This window comes from Gastrolobium bilobum, unplaced genomic scaffold, assembly GCF_033153095.1.
Source record: "Gastrolobium bilobum isolate Gb01-03AN ecotype WA unplaced genomic scaffold, APGP_CSIRO_Gbil_v1 utg39339, whole genome shotgun sequence".
In the NCBI taxonomy this organism is placed as follows: domain Eukaryota; kingdom Viridiplantae; phylum Streptophyta; class Magnoliopsida; order Fabales; family Fabaceae; genus Gastrolobium; species Gastrolobium bilobum.
The window spans coordinates 96,193-117,068 of NW_026900143.1; the positions used below are offsets into that span (position 1 = coordinate 96,193).

Below are 20,876 nucleotides of genomic sequence, written 5' to 3' on the forward strand. Positions count from 1 at the left end.
TAACGTATAAGAGAACTATCTTGCTCAAACACAAAATAACGCATTCTCATTATAAAAATTATTTACCTTTGTTACAATATATTAATGCTTTCTGAAATTTATACCACACATTTTCTTTTTAATATATAACTCATTAACTCAAAGCAAGTTTGCTTTTTATATATCAATAACGTTTTTGCAGCGAGAAGTTGATAATGGAGGGAGGAGAGGGAGTTCTAAAAGATCAGCTCTCTTTAAATAATTAAGTTTAAAAAATATTCTTTAAAACTCGGGGCCCACCCTAGCTCCTCTGACTTCGCCGTTGGTTCCATTCATCCCTCTAATAAAAATAAAACACCAGTGCTGAAATGGTAACATGTGAGCACAGAAGAGAGAAAAAAACAAAGAGAATCATAACAACGGTAAAAAAAATAGCATGTCAAAATAAATAATGTCAAATTTTAAAATACGTTTATAATGCAGCATTGAAAAGATTGAAAGATAATATACTATTTTTTGAGATAAGTTATTCTACATATGTTTTTTTTTTTTTTTTGCTTATCTTTGCTACCACACTCAAATATCGTTAGATAAGAATTTCAATAGAAGAGAGAAATGATAAAGGTAATTGAGAATCACATATGATGATGTTGAAGAGTGATAGAAAAATGTAGAATAACCTATCACATATTTTTAATATACAAATAATCTGTTACAACGAAATCGACACATGACACGTGATATGTCACGACACGACACTTCGACATGTTAATTTTAAAAAATATTAGATTTTGAGACGTTATGACACATTTTGATATTGAATAATATTTTTAATTTATGTAGTGTATATTATATTTAATATTCAATAGTTTAATAAAAAAATAAAGCTAAACTTATAATACCCATCAATTTTGCAAAGATACATAAGATATTCTAAATATTTATATTAAACTCAATAATATAGTAATCGTAATCTAATAATTTGAACTAAAAACGTAACGTAATATAATATTTGATCTTTTTTTAATCTCTGCAACGCATATTGGAATGTCAGGAAATATAAGAGTGTCGAAAAGTGTCGGACACAACACGTTAAATTTTTTGAAGTGCCGGTGTTTTATAGCAAATAATATGACTCAAACTAAAATTAGCAAGTATTACAAAATTAAATTGCGAATAAACTTAATTATTGAATTAAATGATAAAAAAAATACTATCACTGTTATAGGATTCGTTTAAGCAGGTCAAACAAGACATTTAATTACAAGACATGGGTTACGTCTTATAGATAAATGATGCCACGGTATAAGCTGGGCCAATCATGTATTCATGCGCATATTGCAAGTTGCAACACTGAGTTAATGATATATGCTAGGGTTTTATAATTCTTATTCAACATGAGAATTAAAATTTTCCTACACACCCTTCGATTTTCATGCTGACATGGGTCCTACATTTAATTTTTTCTAACACATGGGTCTCACATGCTTTTTATCTCTACAACATGAGAATTGAATTCTTATTCAACATGAGAAAATCAAACCCCTATATATATGCTATATAAGATCTTTTTTCTTTTCTGGCTACATTGCAGGACAGAGAGAGCACAACCTAGAAACTATGCCGCAGATGCGCTCTCGCTCACTCTAAATAGAGGTGTGAAAAAAAATTGGTTCACTTGTTATGCCTTTGATCTGACCTTGACATAACCCATAAATATCTATTTTTCTTGAATTGATTTAAATATTGACCCACTTTTGTTTGGGTCAATTTTAGACCTGACTTGTTTTAATAATAACCCATTGACCCAAAACTTGACCCATACTCATTATGTGAAAAAAAAGAAAAAAAAAATCACAATTACATTAAAAGAAAAGTTTTAACGTAAAACAATTACGTCAAAAAAATTTACGAAAAATCTTTTCATCAAAATTTTTCGCAAAAATTTTTGACGAAAAATATTTTCATTAGAATTTTGACTAAAAACATTTCTGTAAAAAAAATTGATGAAAAAAAATTTTGTCGAATTTTTTTACGGAAACTAAATTTCGTCAAAACATTTCGAAAAAAAACATATTCATCAAAAATTTCGACGAAACACATTTCCATAGAAATTTTTTGACGGAAAAACATTTCATCAAAATTCTTTACAAAATTCAAATTTCGGCAAAAGTTTTCGACGTTAACATTTTCGTTAAACTTTTTGACAAAAAAAAAATTTCGTCGAAAATTCTAGCGAAACACATTTTCATCGAAAATTTTCGACTAAATATTTTCGTCAAATTTTTTGATAAAAAATATTTCCATCAAAATTTTCAACGGAACACATTTCTGTTAAAAATTATCGTAAAAATTTTTGACAAAAAATATTTTGATAAAAAATTTTGACGAAAAAAATATTCTGTTAAAAATTCTTTAGAGAATCTAAATTTTGTCGAAAGTTTCGAATGAAACATTTCCCCCAAAACAATTTCCATCGAAATTTTCGTTAGAACACATTCCAATCGAAATTTTGAACGGAAAACATTCTGTCAAAATTTTTGACAGAATTCTTTTTTCGTTTAAAACATTTGATGGAGGAAATCATTTTCGTTAAAACTTTTGACGGAAACTAAATTTCGATAGAAAATTTATTTTTGTAAAAATTTTCATTAGAGAAAAAATTCCGTCCCTTTGCAACAAAAAGTATTCCGACGAAAAAATAATTGTGTAACGAAATTTTTGTCATTTGCAACGTAGAAATTTTGACGAAATTTTGCGACGAAACCAAGTCAAAACTGGGTCAGGTCAGATTTGACCCACTTCATAAACCAAGTCAGGTCAGATCCGACCCGGTTCTAAACTAGTTCAAAAAAATCCAAACCAAGTCAGACCTTACTTGGATCAAATTAAAACGAGTCGAGTCAAAATACCTGACCTAAAAAAATCAAGTTGGGTCGAGTCGACACAAAAACCTGACCCGACCTGACCCATGCACAAGCCTACTCTAATATGCGTGAAGCTAGAAGCTAATAAAACAAATCTCGTTTTGATAAATTTACACATAACTTTATCATATCAAAAAGATTATGTTTTTTTTTTTTAGTTACATTAAGGGGCAAAGCCCCAACAAATACAGAAAACACAGACTAGAACAGAAAGGAAAAGAGAACAGAAACAGAAAACATCAGAAAAGAAAACAGCCCAAGCTAGCAGAATAACAGGAATCAAACATTATCCTATTATTCTCCTAACTGTGTCCAAGTTCAGCCCCGGATCCAAAAGATCAGTAGCAAGGAGATTTAACAGATCACTATGAGGGGAGGTGATTGAGTTGAGACCAAAAGAATCCTCCAAAGCCTTCTTCGCAATCCAATCCGCACAAGTGTTGCTACTCCTAGGAATTTTATTCAGTAGAACAGTCCACTCTTTCTGTAAAAAGACTCGAATCTTAGCTACCAAAGGCAGCTTTCGAGTGTCATTACCATGATTGGTAAGAAGGCTAAAAGCCTGAGAAGAATCAGTTTCCAAGACTAGTTTCCGCCAGCCATGCTTCCAAGCGAAATCTAGTCCTTTAAGGAGAGCCCAAAGTTCAGCATGCAGGGGTATGCAGGAGCCAATGAAGGCTGAGAAGCCGCCAGTCCATAGACCATTCTTATCCCTCAAGAGACCTCCACATGCTGCCCGATTGCCTTGCACAGCCCCATCCACATTTAACTTCAGAAAATCCTCCTCTGGTCTGTTCCACCATGCAGGGAGATGAGAATGTGAGTTACCTGTAAAGGTTTTTGTGAACTTGGCCCAACAGTACCTGTTTTCCTCAATTTCAGCAGCAATAGTCTTTGAAGGGTCCTGAGGTCTTTTGAACTCTTCTTCATGAATTTCCTTGTTTCTCCAAAACCACAGATAGTAGCAAATGGTGAAGAAAAAATCTCTCCATTCCTTAAGCTTGCTGGTGGTTGAGTTGAGATTGAGAATCATCCATTCCTTAAAAGAGTTTTCAGTAAGAAAACCCATTGGAAGAGGGTGCAGCATGGGTAATAGCCAGATCTTTCTTGCCTTCCAGCAGTCTCTAAATACATGGAGACAATCTTCAATCATTTCAGGGCAAAAAGGGCACTTGTTGGAAGTTCCACTCCACTTTGAAATTGATTCCCTTGTTAGGATTCTACCATGAAGCATTTTCCATATGAACAGCTTGACTCTTTCCTTGCCTTTCCACTTCCAGATTCGGTCCCAGCAGTCAAAGGGAAAAGGATTATTTGAACATAACAGGTTGTTATAAGCCAGCTTGACAATAGATTGCCCAGGATTCCAGTTGCTCCAAGCTAGGCTGTCCTCTTCGGCTTCCTCATCAGGATGGGGGATTGCAAGAATTTTGTTCACCACATTAAGGTCAAAATGGTTCACTAGATATTGCACATTCCAGCCCCCTTCTGATAGGAAAATGCTATTATTGATCTTTAACTCCAAGTCCTCTTGAGATGGAAGGGTATGAGAGTGAGCCAGGAGGTTTGGGCTGTGTCTAGTCCAATTGTCTTTCCAAAAATCAATCTTCATTCCATTGCCAATTTGCCAAGAAGTATTGCTTATCATTTGAGGCCAGATCTTACAAAGGCTCTTCCACAAGTGAGAATCATAAGGTTTACTGACCACCTCCTTTAGAATGTCTTTTTTCCTGCCATATTTGGATAACAAGACCTGGACCCAAAGCTGAGATGGGAATTGGACCATATGCCAAGCACACTTTTGAATAAATGCTTCATTCTGGCTTCGAAGGTTGAGAATACCTAAACCACCTTGATTTTTTGGTAGTTGAAGTTGTTCCCATCCGATTGCATGATGCTTCCTTTGTTCATCAGTATCACCCCAGATGAAATTCCTTTGCTTCTTTTCGATTTCTTCACAAATACCCACAGGTAATAAGCTGTTTTGCATGTGAAACATTGGGATAGTAGAGATGACCGATTTAACCAAAGTCACTCTACCTGCCATGGATAAGCACTGCTTTTTCCAGCCATTGAGTCTATTGTTAACCCTGTCCATGATCTCTCCATAGTGAAGTTTACTAGTCCTGCCATGTTTCATTCTGTAGCCCAGGTATCTACCCAAATTTTTTGTTTGAGCAAAACCACTAATCTTCACTATTGCATTAGCAACATCTATTGGGACATTTTTGGAGAAGAAGATATTGGATTTTGGATAACTCACTTTCTGACCAGACATATTCCCAAACTTTGTGAGGCAATTCATTATAGACTTGACTTGATCAATGTTGGCTTCTCCAAAGAGTAACAAATCGTCGGCAAAAAGAAGATGAGATATGGTTGGTCCTCCTCTACCAGCTGCCATTGGTTTCCACTCTTTTCTTGCTATTGCATCAGAAATCAAATGGGTAAGTTTCTCCATACAAAGCACGAAAATGTAAGGAGATATTGGATCTCCTTGCCTCAAGCCTCTGCTAGGGAGGATGCTGCCAGCCTTGGATCCATTCCAGAGGATTTCTAGCTCTGTTGATGTGATGCACTGCATAATGATATTCACCAGGGACTCTGGGATGTTTATCTCGGACAGCACTTTGTAGATAAACTTCCAGGACATCTTATCATAGGCTTTCTCTAAATCAATTTTGATTGTAAAGAAGCCCATTTTCCCCTTCATTCTATTCATGGAGTGAACCATCTCTTGGGCAATGATTATGTTATCCTGGATCTGTCTTTGAGGAACAAAACTGACTTGTTGAGGTGAGATCAGTTTGTTGAGGAGGGGTTTCAGCTTGCTCATTATTAACTTGCTGATACCTTTATAAAGAACAGAACATATAGCAATCGGGAGAAATTGGTTGATCTTTTCTGGTTTGGCCAGCTTAGGAATGAGAACAAGGAAGGTTTTGTTAAGGTCCTTCACTTCTTCAGGCTTATCCCAGATCTGATGCACACAATCCACCACTTGCTTCCTCATAATTTCCCAGTTTTTTTGGAAGAAAAAAGCTGGGAAACCATCCGGTCCAGGAGCTTTGAGAGCATTCATGGAGAAGAAAGCTTCCTTGATATTCAACTCTGAAATTGGATCCTTCAAGGCTGTCAACTCAGTCTCTTCTAAGGCAGGCCAACTAGTGTTGGTTATTTCCCAGGGTCTATAATGGTCTTCTTCCTTAAAAAGGTTGGTGAAGAAATCATGAATGATCATGTTCAAGCTGTCTTCTTCTTTGACCCAATGACCCTCTTCTTTCTTGAGCTCAAGAATTTTGTTTCTAGCTCTCCTTATTATGGTAGTTGTATGATAGAATCTAGTGTTACGGTCTCCATCTTCAATCCACTTGCATCTAGCCTTTTGAAACCAAAGAGCTTCTTCTTGTTCTAAAACTCTATTCAACTCTTCCTGAAGAGCAAATTCAAGATCAGATTGGGCAAGATATTGCTGATTAGTGTTGTTATTATGGGTCTCTTGGATTCTTTTAAGAAGGTAATCCTTCCTAACTCGGATGCAGCCAAAAACTCTTTTGTTCCAAGACTTGAGGGGATCAATTAAATTATCCAGACAAGTGATAATCTTGGTCTGGTGGTTTCCAGATGAACCTGAGGAAATGAGTCAAAGTACTATGACTCTGCCAAGCTACCAAAAATCTGAAGGGTCTCTCTTTCCACTGGTTTTCATTGGGGAAAAGAGAGAGGAGAAGTGGGTTGCGGTCCGAGTTTAGTCTAGGTAAAGCTCTAACATCCGCATCTCCAAAAGTGGTTCTCCAAGCTGCATTTGAACATATTCTATCAAGTCTCTTGAAGACTCTATCAAGATGGAGCCACTTGGGTCCCCTCCAAGTGAATTTAGAGCCTCTACAGCCCAGATCCAGCATGTGGCAGTCATTAAGAAAGTAGGAGAACTTCTGGCATCTTGCAATGTTCACAGGGGCTCCCCCTATTTTCTCTTTTGGGGAAGCTATCTCATTGAAGTCCCTCATCATGGCCCATGGTCCCCCCATGCTACCACTTATTCTTTTAATATCCATCCAAAGCTCTTCACGGGCTTCCTCTCTAGGGTTGGCATAAACCATAGTGATATAAAAGGAAGGTCCTTGACTAGCGGAAAAAGACATGTGAATGAATTGATTGGATTTCTCTATGACAGACATATTGAACCTATCTTTTTTCCAAAGATACCTGGTAGGCGGATCCACGCAGCAACTTTATGGATGTTGGTTTTAAATGGGTTAAAAAATGGTTCCCATTTCCTGATTGCCAGATAATGCCCCATCAAAGACCCATGGGCCGCCGGTTAGTGCCAGGTTCAGATCCTCCACGCTTGTGAACTTCACCGAGAAAAAATCGTTTCCTAAATCAGCCACAGTGATAGGACCCGATTTTGCCCAGAGGCTATCAAGCTTGGTCTTCATGTACATCACTCCTACCTTCTTGCCCAGTAGTTTGACTATGATTGCATTTCTCCAGGGACTTCTGAGTCTTTGTTTAGCTTCCTCCGTACATCTTATTCGCACTGACCCATCAGCTCCGAAGATGGTTTGAAAACCCTGTTCATTTATTACCCCTAGACTTGGGTCAAGGGGTTCGCTCTCTTCCTCCGTCTGCTCTTCGTGCCAGGAGTCTTCTTCTCCCATGGTGTTGTCGCTGGCTTTAAGTGCTTCCGCGAAGGACTTTGTTTTCCCAGATGGGATACGATCAGTAATGTTGCCTAAACTAGCGCCTCTGTTTGATGAATCCGGAGAAAATTCCTCTCTGTTTTTGGATCGCTTGATACTCTTTCTCATGAACTCGTTTGAATCGTTTGGTGTTGGAGTTGGTGCTGGACCGCCGTGACTTTCATTGGTGGAACCCATCTCGTTTGCCGTAGCAGAGGGAGTAAAATAATCGCGCGCGTGGACTTCACGCAGGACTAACCCATAGGTTTCTTGTCATGAGACAATCTTTTTCAAAAATATTATGTTTATTTCATTGTTAATAGGTCTTTATAAATTCTAATAGAATTCCGCTTATAATATTTTTATTAGAGAGAGGGGTAAATACAAATTTTAAAATGATATTGTCATATAAAAAACTTAAATTAAAAAACAATGCTATCCCAAATTGTGTCCTAATATCTTTGAGTATATTTGTCTTTAACGTAACTTTAATATGGGGAAAATGTTTCTCCTATCAAAATAAATAGTAATAAAATAGCTTGGTAAAACAGGTACAAACAAAAAATATATTTACATTTATGCGTGGTAAATTTTACATTGATATTGTTGTATAGATATAAGAATATTGTTACATAGATTGTACATTAATATCGTTGTATTAATTTCTTATAAGAAAAAATAATGTACATGTAAATATCGTTGTTAAAAAAATAAAAAACCATAACAATTCATATGATTTTATTTTAACTATATTATTATATTATTACGAGAAATATTATATTTATAAACATTTTATTTATAAATTTTTTATTCATAAATTTATATATGTACTTTAGATAGTATAAAAATTGAGGAATGTACCCAAAATACATAGAAAGTTTATAAGAATTTGTAAGAAAAATTTTATAATATAAAATATTTTCCTCAAATATTACTATATTTTTGGATTGTCCGAAAATACCCTTGAAGTATTTTTTTTTTCAAATTACCCTCACTAACCTGTTTAGCATCCTTGCACCGCCGGACCATCGATTTTGGCCGCGTGCCACCGTCGTCATCCACCGAACGCCATGTCGGACGGTCATCTCTCGTCGTCGTAGCTACCGTCGCAGCCGGTTCAGATCGGTTCTTAGTCATCATCGTGTTCCGTTCGATTGCTGCTACCGCCAACGGTAGGGATGTGCATGGGTCGAACCAAACTGAATTTTTTTAAAAACCGAATTAGTTTAAATGGTTCGTTCGAAAATGGTTCGGTTCGGTTCAGAAGTGATTCGATTCGGTTCAGAAGTGGTTCGGAACTGGTTTAGAACCGATTCAAAACCAGTTCGGGTCGACCCTCTTTTGAAAAGAAAAAAATTTAAAAAATAAAGTTATAAAAATTAATTTGGTTCGATTCGGAAACGATTCGGTTATTAAACCGATTCTAAAAATCGGTTCGGTTCTTAAACCGGTTCGGTTCATGAACTGGTTTTTAAAAATCGGTTATTTTATGGAGCTGTTCGGTTCGGTTCATGGTTCAACCTAATTTTAAAAACCGATCCTTTGACACCAGTGTCAAATTCTCATCTGAGAGCCGTTAGATCAAAAAAAGATCGAAGACTCTGATTTGCAAGCTTGTGACAATATTTTTCTATCTCATGCTATACACTCAGATGAGGTGTCAAATGATCCTACCTCATATATATATATAAAAAATATATTCCTATCTCATGTTATACACTCAGTGAATTTTGTGCCAGCTTTTTCCTTTTTTATTTTAAAGTGTGGACCCCACATATTTATCTCACACAGATGAGAGAACTATCTCAAGCAACATGAGATTAATAACTCCCTATATATATATAGGGCTTATTGTTTCTCAAGTTGCTTGAGATAATTTTATCTCCATCTGCCGAATCATAATCGTACAAAAATGAATCAATGGTGATAAAGGAAGAGAGAGAAAAAGAGAATCATAACCATTCAAAGGTGAATCAATTAATATAAATAAATAAAAAGACGTAGTTTTGGGGCTGCCGGAGATAAACTTATCTCAAGCTGCTTGAAAAATATTTTTCTCATATATATATATATATATATATATATATATATATATATATATATATATATATTTGTGGAAAATATATTATATTAGAAACAGTTTTTTACAAATTCTTATAAACTTTCTATGTATTTTGGGTACATTCCTCTATTTTTATACTCTCTAAAATACATAGATAAGTTTATAAATAAAAAATTTATAAATAAAATGTTTATAAATATAATACTTCTTGTAATAATATAGTAATATAGTTCAAATAAAATCATCAAATTATGAATTGTTATAGTATTTTGTTTTTTTAACAACAATATCTACATATAGATTATTATTTTTATACGAAATTAATACAACGATATTAATGTAAAATCTATGCAAATAATATTCTTATATATATACAACAATATTAATGTAAAATTTACCACGCGTATATATATATATATATATATATATATATATATATATATATATATATATATATATTTTGTCTGCACATATATATATATATATATATATATATATATATATATATATATATATATATATTTGCTTGTTTTATCAATTGTGTTCAACCAAGCTATTTTATTACTATTTTGACAGGAGAAACATTTTTCCCGTATTAAAGTTACGTTAAAGACAAATATACTTAAAGATATCAGGACGCAATTTTGGGATAGCAGTTTTTTTTAATTTAAGTTTTTTATATGACAATATGATTTTAAAATTTTGTATTTACCCCTCTCTCTAATAAATATATTATAGGTGAAATTATATTAGAATTTATAAAGACCTATTAACAATGAAATAAACATAATATTTTTTTTTTTTTTTTGATAACAATAAACATAATATTTTTGATATGATAAAGTTATGTGTAAATTTATCAAAACGAGATTTGTTTTATTAGCTTCTAGCTGTAAGAAACCAGCAAGGGAAGAAAAGGCATGTTAGAGTGAGCGTGAGCGCATCTGCCCCACCCATAGCTTCTAGGTTGTACTGCAATGGAGCCAGAAAAAAAGATCCTATATAGCATACATCATTAACTCAGTGTTGCATTGCAACTTGCAATATGCGTGCGTGCATGAATACATGATTGGCCCAGCTTGTCCCCTGGCATTTTCAGATTGTCCCAAAATACACTCTGGGACATTTGGTACGTGGAAATTTTTTGGAATTCTTGAAAAACTGAATTTTTCTAAATTTTTAATTTTGAAATATTATCGTAAATGGAATGTAAAAATTATATTTTTAAAAATTAAGATTTCAGGATAAAAAAAATTTCTTCTGTACCAAACGCACACGCCCTCTTGAAGTATTTTTTTTTTTTTTCCTCCAAATTACCCTCCCCAACCTGTTCATCCAGGGATTCTTATTCAAGCTTCAGCCGCCGCCCCAAAATTATTCAGCATCCTTGCACTGCCGGACCATCGATTCTCGCCGCGTGCCACCGTTGTCATCCACCGAACGCCATGTCCTACGGTCAGCTCTCGTCGCCGTCGCTACCATCGCCGCCGGTTCAGAACGGTTCTTAGTCATCATCGTGTTCCGTCCGGTTGCTGCTACCGCCAACGGTCATGTGTGCCATCACCACCGCGGCTGATTCAGTCTGTCCGTCAGCCGCCGTTGCAACGTCAGCCCAGGTCGCGTGTTGCAGATTTGTCGCGCGTGTGCAACCGTTGCTACTTACTGTCAGTGCATTTCAAGATTTTGCGGCTGACACAAACACAAACACCAAGCAGTCTGCATTCCAAACTCACAGAGACAGCCGTAACTGTTGTATTGTACCCACCAATATTGTTGTTAACTAATTAAGTAAATTCTTTGTTGCATCGATCCCTAATAAAAATAGTATCTATGTATGTAGATATATATTCATATTCTCTTTTTTTTGTCGAACACATGAAAAACGTATACTTAATTCAACGCCTTGTTTCTTCGAATTGCTGCATTGTGACCTTCTCTCTTTTTTATTTTAAATAATAACAATAAAATCACAAAAGTCAAGATTTTATTGTTAAGTGATTAAAAATCAATTCTTTGTTGAATCCCTAATAAAATAGTATCTATGTAGATATTCATATTCTCTTTTTTCAGTTTGTAAAGTTAATGAAGCATAGGAAGAATATATAAGAGACGAAGAGAGAGAATAAGAAGAATCAAGGAAGACAGATATATAAAATCTCAACACTTCATAACCTCATAACTTGATCTCATAACAATAAAGACAGATTAAAAAAAAAAAAAAAAACTGATACTAAGACACGTTATGATGCCTTACAATATCACATATGTAATGTATACATTACATATGGATGGTTATATATATATATATATATTAAAAAAAATAAAAATACCAAGACACGTTACTGAGTGGTGCTAGACGGTGGTGATTATTAAGAACCGATCATGATCATAAGGTTGATGAGATCTGATGAGTGAAGAGGATGAAATTACACGATGCATGTGAATTTGATGTGGTCATCCACTCCCCTTCTTTTCGGCAAAAGTGTTCTGGACAGTATATAATGGTGTTCCAGGCCTAGAGGTTGAACTCGTAGGAGGATTACTTGGTTTTGTTATTGGACACATATCTTTAATGGTAAACTTAGGTGGTTTCTGCGAAGTGGTTGAAGTTTGAGGACCAGAGTTAGTAGCAATGTTGGATTTATTTTTTGAGTCGGCCATTGGGAGTATATAAATAAGTTAGCAGGAGCTAAATAGAGGAGAAATATATTCTAAAGTCACCACAATCTAACAAGAGATTGATGAGAGAAATGAGCAATTAGAATAATGGAATGCGAGTGAATTTATAGAAAAATGTTTGAAGAGCGGTGCATGTATTCGTCAATTTTCCCTATTGTATATATTTAGTTTATGTCATTTAATGTAACTCCTAGGAAGTTATTGCAATCTGTCGAGTTGGACTTGTTTGTAAGCTAGCAAGAGTTGTACAAGCTGCAACTTCCTCATCACAAGTTTTTGTCATTTAATGCAACTCCTAAAGACCTTCATGATTGAAATATTCATGTCTGGATTCTTGATAGATATTATTACTTTGTATTTACAACACCTTTCTCTGTAATTTTATTTTTATTGGGCAGGTTTTAGCTGTCAGCATTGCCACAAAAAATAAAATATAAAAATAAAAATAAAAATTGTTTGATTAGCTTTCATCTTCAGCAACCCCAAATGTAACATATATATAGTCACGGTTTAGCTAGTCCAACTTGTCAAGTTTTGGAACATCTCTCCAAGTTTATGATAACTTGTATATGTAATACGGCAACTTTTACTACCTTTAATAGAAGAATAAACCCTCTCCATTATTATTTTTTATTGAACGGAAAAGATTTGTTGTTATGATCTTTGTAAAACTATTGAAAATAAAAGTACAAAAAACCATTAAATGCAAGTTAATTTTGATGACCAATAGTGCGTTACTATTTAGAGTGATAATACACAGCGCTTTTTTGAAAAAATTTAACTAGAATTAACAAATTCAAAAGTAGATATTAGACATCTCCAAAACAAACAAAAAGTAGATATTAGACAATTGAAAGTAGTTAGGATGACTAAACTATTCAGATTTTGTTTTATTATTTGGCCAAAAATTTATTAATAATAAAATAAAAAAGAAAGTTGTAGCTCTTTAATGTTTTGCTACAATATGTATATATATATATATATATATTTATATATATATATATATATATGTACATTGTTATAATTAATTTTAAATTAATTCTCGAAGCATATAAAATTACACTTTACTGGGTAGAATTTACAACAAATATCACCTACAAAATTACAATTGAACAAAAACATAAACGCAAAATTAAATCTACCACTCCACTCACTGTTCTAGTATGTCACTTGTGTGGTAATTATGTGCATTTAAATACAAAATTCTAGCTTGTATAAAAGAGCCTGAATAAAAAGATAGCCAACATTTATAAATTGAGCTGTGTTACCTATACATAAGCGCAAGTAACACGAAATTTTCACATGTGGTATGAGCCAATGCATTCAAAGCAAGCCAATCCGCAATCTCATAGGCCTCCATGTGAGTATTAGCCATATGAACTGTCCTTTTCACCAATGGAAAGCAATTATGTAACGGATCCGCAACCTCATTGGCCTCCATGAGCCATATGACCTGTCCTTTTCATATGTAAAAGTTGGTGCATAATAAAATTAATTACCACACAAATGACATACTAGAACAGTGAGTGAAGTGTAGATTTAATTTTGCGTATATGTTTTTGTTCAATTACAATTGTAACTTTGTAGGTGATATTTGTTGTAAATTGTACCCAGTAATTAAGTGTGTGCATCTATATATATATATATTGATTTTATTATAATAAATACTATTATGATTTTAAACACGCGTCACGTCCAGTATATTCTATTCTTCCTCTGGTATTGTAGAGAGTCATATATACAATGTTGTGGCTTGGCCACAGTGTTTATAGTTTTTACTTTTTATTGGCGTCGCGAATAAAAATTAGCAAAAATAAAGAGCACAGTCAAAACTCAAAAGCAAAAGACAGTCCAGGTAGAGTTTTGGGTCCCATCAAATCTTTCTTGTCTTGTAACGCTGCGAACCCCATGTGCCACTGCCAAGTGTTGAAACCGTCCACTGTAATCAAAAGCATGAAACTCCACGAAGTAAAGTCCAAAATCGAATATGTATGTCGTCGGGTAACTTCGAAAGAAAACTCACGCGCTCCAATCCCAAGCACCCATTTCCCACAAAGTAAAGTGCAGCAGAATATTTATTTGATTTAAAGTAGGTTCTGAACTATGTTCCACTGATATCGACACGGGATACGAATATGATACTACATAATAATTTAATATGTTAATTTTAAAAAATGTTAGATTTTATTATATTAGTACACGCTTTGATATTAAATAATATTTTTAATTTCTGTAGTGTATATTATATTTAATATTTAATAATTTAACAAAAAAGCGAAACTAGACTTATAATACCAATCAATTTTATAAAAAAACATAAGATATTCTAAATATTATATTAAACTTAATAAAATGGTAATTGTAATCCAACGAATCTAATAATTTTTTTTCTAGAATTGTTTTTTTGTTAATTAAATAGTTTTTTTCTATTATTCAATAATTAAATAGTTTTTTTCTAATAAAATGGTAAACTCAATAACATCGTAACCCAACTCAATAAAACATAAGGTATCCTAAATAATTATATTAAACTCAAACACACGACACGACAAGGACGTTTGCTTAACCCTATATATACTGGGAAACATCTTTTAAAATTGTTTTTTTTTCTATCAGTGACTCTTTGATTTCCATGTAATATTTTTTCATTATTTTTAGTAGATGTGGGCCCATACAAAAGATGTCTATAATATAAGAAAATTTTCTCTTATTGCATAAGAAAATTAAAATCCATATATATATTTATATATATATATATAGGGGCAGGATATACTTACCACAAAAAATGTTTACCATCTTTACAACCAATTTAATCACCGTTGATTTTCGTCAATCTAACGGTTATAATATAGATATATATAGATATATATATATATATATGAGGTAGGATCTTTTGACACCTCATCTGAGAGCCATTGGATCAAAAAAGATCAATGGTGTCACATGCTTACAAATCAGAACTGTTGATCTTTTTTGATCCAATGACTCTCAGATGAGGTGTCAAATTTTAAATTTGACACTAGTGTCAAAGGATCCTACCTATATATATATATATATATATATATATATATATATATATATATATATTAAAAGGGAATGCCATCTTTGGCAAGTTTGTTGACATGTCGTTCTCTCCTTCAATTTCAAGTTTGTGTTCACACTAGAGAACATTTAAAATCTTTCCTCCTTTAGTAAATTTTTAAATTCGAATTTTAAACTTCATTAGGAGGGAAATGAGTTCATTCATTAATTGTTGGCAGACTTTTATATTAATATCCCACTTCTTTTTTAAATTTTGAATTTTAAACTTTGAATTTTTTAATTGATATAGGTGGGAATGGGAAAAAAGTTGGACTTCTTTGGGCAGACAGATCATTTAATATCTCATTACTTTCTACATTGAAATTGGAAAAAAGTTTATTGGAATTGGAAAGTGTATTACTATATTTAAAAAAAAAAACTCTAAGAAAAACCTTTTGACCGCGTCTATAAAAAGGATCATCAAAGGCACATATATGGTCCGTATTTTATTTTTTTTGCTTCTGCAAATTGGTTCTTTTTGCATATTTTCTTCATTTTCTCATTTGATATGTTCTCAAAATATGATTTTATAAGAGATCTTAATCCTACCAAGGAGGAGAGTGGAGGATTAAGGTTAGAGTGGTTAGGACTTGCAAGGTTCCTAATTTTCATCGTAAAGATGTTGATGACAATGTTGAGATGGTTCTATTAGATGAACAGGTAATGTTTTTTGGTTTTTGTTTACTTTTTGTGTCTCTTAATCTTAATGCATGAACGTGTTTTTGTTTAGGGTGGAAGGATCCATGCTACTATTAAGGGTTCTTTACAGGTGTAAAAAAATTATGTGAAGGAGAAGTCTATTTCATAAAAAAAATTGGAGTTGGATTAAATAGTGATAATTCTAGGCCAACCAGACATGATTATTGTCTGTCTTTCAACTTGAGGACGGATGTTAAATCGATTGTTGATGCCAATCTATATGCCAATGAATTTGATTTTGTTGATTTTGACGTCATTGAGAAAGAATCGGCTAATTGTCCTTATTTAGTAGGTAATATGTTTTGTCTTTGGTTTTAGTCGGTGATTTATTTTTTTTTATTGCTGTAAATAATAAGTCCATCTTCTTTGTTCTGTAGACGTCATTGGTTTACTGTCAGGAATTGGGGAAGTTTGTGAGCATGCTGTTTCTGGTAGGAAAACTAATATCATTGAAAATGAATAACACTGATATCATTGAATGAGTGAAAATTTACACGGTGACCCAATTTATATGGGGCTCAATACATAGCAAAGATCAAGAAGAAAAATAACTAACTATTTAAGTTCAACTAACTCTAACTAATTACAACCGTGCCAACGTCTCAACAGAAATTTGTTAGCTACTATCTTTCATGATCTGTTTTTCGTGTGTAAATATTGGACACTTCATGAACTACTACTGCTTGGACTTGGGCTTGGGCTTGAGGATTAATGGACTCTGGTAATACCCCCCCCCCCCCCCCACCCCACAAGATGGGCGTAGGATATTGAGAAAGCCCAACTTGAAAATATATATATGTATATATAGCATAACGAAAAATAGAGGAGGACAATGGTTTGGTAAAAACGTCAGCTAGTTGATCAGCTGATGAAATAGGAAGTAAGCGCACAAGACCAGAGACAAGTTTCTCGCATATGACATGACAATCAAGTTCTATATGCTTAGAACGTTCATGGAAAGTGGGATTATGAGCTAAGTATATAGCAGAACGATTATCACAATAGATGGATGCAAATGCAAGTTTGTGCCATGGAATGCGAATATCTTCAAAGAGATATTTAAGCCACTATAACTCACAAGAAAGGCTTGCAAGAGCACGGTACTCTGCTTCGGATGAAGAACGTGAAACAATCGTTTGCTTCTTGAATTTCTGTGATACCAAGGAGGATCCCACAAATACACAAAACCCAGTGACTGAACGGCGAGTATCTGGGCAAAAAGCCTGGTCTGCATCAGCAAATGCCTTAACATGTAAACTACCAGAAGTAGGAAAGAATAAGCCAGTACCAGGTGAGTTCTTCAAATACCTTAGGACATGATGAGCAGCATTCATGTGAATATCAGTAGGTTTGGAAACAAACTGTGATAATTGATGTACAACAAAACAAATATCAGGACGCGTTGTTGTCAAGTATAGTAAACGGTCGATCAAACGACAATAAGAAGCTGGATCAGGCAAAATGAAGCCTTGGGAACAACTAAGTTTCACCTGAGCATCCATTGGAGTAGAGAATGGCTTAGAAGCCAGAAGGCCAGCATCAGCTAAAAGTTCAAGTGTATATTTACGTTTATTCAACACTATACCAGTCTTTGATCGTGCCACTTCAGGCCTAAAAAGAAACGGAGGCTGCCAAGATCTTTTATCTTGAATTTATTATCCAAGAAGGCTTTAACCCTTTGTATTTCAGCAAGAGAATTGCCTGAGAGTATGATATCATCCACATAGACTAAGAGGACAGTAAATGATGCTCACCAGCAAGTGTACCGATCGCACAAGTAATATAATAGTAAGTAAAGTTCGTCTCCACAGGGATTGTGATCGTTTATCAATTAATATTCCTTTCAAGAATGGAAGAGTTCAAAAGGGGTTGTTTGTGACAAATAATGTCGATTTGAGTAAATTTAAAAGTAAAGACTTGTTTTTGGATTTTTGCTTTTAAGAAAGAACAAATATGGATTTTTGTAATTGAGAGAAAGAATTGTAGCTAGAGTGAACTCACCATATGATCCTCAGTTCTTACTTTGAATTGATTTAAAAATACTTATTTATATAAATACTCAGATAATTATCATCTAAAATTAATTAGTTAAATTCCAATCCCTTGGCAATTTAACCCTTTAGCCTCAATTGGAATCCTAATCTCTTAGTAACCCCTCATGAAAATTAAACAATGAACACGATAATTAAAGCATCTGCAATTAAATATACATCTATTCCTAGCATGCATAATAATTGTTATCTTACCCCCTTTCAAGATCAAAACCCCAATATTCCTATCTAGGGTTCTAACCCTCAAGCTATCATCAACTATTAGATTGATTAAGTTTAACAAAGAAAATAGAAATTTCGCACAAGGTAAAGATAAAGAAACTCATATAAACGAGTAGAAATAAACCAATCCGTCGTAACAAGAGTTCACATAAGGTTTGTGACCCTAACTACAATAAAGAAAACTTAGCCAACCATTATCATGGCTGATAAATTCAATGTTACTTGAGAATGTAGATGGAAGAATAAAGAAGATCAAGAATTTCTCTCCGGAGCTCTCCTTCTGACGCACAACGGTCTCCTTAGGTCCTTTTTATAATCTTCTTTTTCATCTTCCAAAATTATCCTTGTGGACAGAACGCGACTTCAGTTCCCGCAATCTGGCGCTCTCAGCGTCAGATCCACGCCAAGGGCGTGGTTGCCTCTGAATCATCACGCCATCAACGTGAACTCCACGCTATGAGCGTTGGAGAAAGAATGGTTTCACGCCATCAGCGTGACATCCACGCTATGAGCGTGGATCTTCATTTTGGCAAATCTCCATTTGGCTTCAGTTTTGTCTGCTTTTCTTACAAAATCAGCATAAAATCAGTTGAACAATCCTGGATTTGAAATTTCAGCAAAGCAACAATAAACGTTGCCTTTTTACTCAGAATTAACCAATAATCTTCCTCTTTTTGGCTTGAATTTACCCATATGCTGAAGGCATATCAGTAAACATGTGAGAATCACCCAGAATGAACATGGAATAGTCCGCCTTGGCTTGTGAATAACCAAGGGAGAGCAAAGCTGAAGAAAGCTTGGCATACCATTGCCTGTTTCAGTCCATAAAGTGACTTTTTAAGTTTGCAAACGAGCTTGGACTTAGCTGAAAGACCTTAGGGCTGCTCCATATACACATCTTCGTAGAGATCACCATGCAGAAAAGCATTATTCATATCCAACCGTTCAAGATTCCACCCTTTAATAGCAGCAATTGCAAGCAATGTTCTGACAAAAGTAAGCTTCGCAATTGGAGAGAAAGTATCAAAGTAATCAACTTCTTCTTGCTGAGTAAATCTCTTAGCAACTAGACGTGCTTTGTAACACTCAATAGATCCATCTGAATGATATTTTATTTTGTATACCCATTTGCATCTTATGGGCTGTTTTCCATCAGGTAGTTCCACAAGTGACCAAGTGTTGTTTTGTGCAAGGGCAGACAATTCATCTTGCATAGCTTTTTGCCAATGTTCATGCTTGGAAGCTTGAGAATAGGTGCGAGGCTCATAGTGAATGGATGAACTAAAGCAGAAGTTCTCATATGAAGGTGAGAAAATATCATATGATATGACATCAGATAAGGGATGTTTAATGGAGTTAGGATTACCTGGAGATATATTGGCATGATGAGTAGCTGAGAGGCCATAGTGATAGTCTAAAAGGTAGTGAGGAGCAGTACGTAGACATGATGATCGACGAAGTGCTGCTTCTGCTAGATTATCGTGACTCAGAGCTGCTGTGTCTATATTGGTAGCTTCCGTGTTAAATGTTTCTATAGGTAGGTTAGGTATAGGATTTGGTGTAGGTTCTGTGTTTGAGGCAAGTATAGGATTTGGTATAGGTATTGTGCTACTAGGTGTTAAGTCAAAAGAAGTATCAGGAGGAGGTGATTGATGTATAGTGTTAGGTGAGTAGGTTTGATAAAAAGGGAAAAAGGATTTCATAGAAAACCACATTCCTAGAGACGAATAAAGAATGTGATGTGAGATCATAAAGCAAGAATCCTTTGGTTCCTTCTCTATACCCAAGAAATGCAGCTTTTCTTGCTCTTAGACTAAATTTGGTGCAATGAGACTTGAGAGTGGAAGCATAGCACAGACTCCCAAATACTCTGAGGTGAGAAAGGCTAAGTAATGATCCATAAAGGATTTCGTAAGGGGTTTTATTGTCAAGGTTGGGAGAAGAGGTATGGTTAACTAAGTGTGATGCATATGTCACAGTATAAGCCATAGGGTAATAGGTAATTATGCTTGGAAATACAACGCTCGAGCCACATTGAGTAGGTGCTGGTGCTTGCGCTCTACTATTGCATTCTGCTTCGGAGTTTCAACACAAGTAACTTGATGAATAATACCTTTTTCTGAGAAGAATTGGTTTATGGAAAATTCATTTTCATTATCACTGCGAAGAATCTTGATCATGGTCTTGAACTGGTTTTCAACATAGGCCAAGAAATATTTGATGTGTGCTCGTGTTTCACTTTTAGTTTTCATTAAGACTACCCAAGTGAAGCGAGAATGGCCATCTACTAAAGTTAGGAAATATTTATAACCATGTATTGATAAACTGCTAAAAGGACCCTATATATCCACATGAAGAACATCAAATATCTTCTCTGTTTTATTAAGACTTGAAATAAAAGGAAGATGTTTATGTTTGGCCAAGTGACATGCATCACAAGGCTTTATATGAGAGTTATGAATAAAAGGAAATTGTGATGACATAGTACGTA

The 20,876-nt window shown here is 34.3% G+C and overlaps 1 protein-coding gene across 1 annotated transcript; it reads right to left on the minus strand.

Annotated features, from left to right (window-relative positions):
- Positions 1-3,192: 3,192 nt before the first annotated feature.
- On the minus strand, positions 3,193-7,009 carry LOC133295506 (uncharacterized). The gene is made up of 2 exons (XM_061494349.1): positions 6,646-7,009; positions 3,193-6,536 (listed from the first exon to the last, which is right to left on the minus strand). The coding sequence occupies exons 1-2, from the start codon at positions 7,007-7,009 to the stop codon at positions 3,193-3,195; spliced, it is 3,708 nt and encodes a 1,235-aa protein (XP_061350333.1).
- Between the last annotated feature and the right edge of the window lie 13,867 nt (positions 7,010-20,876).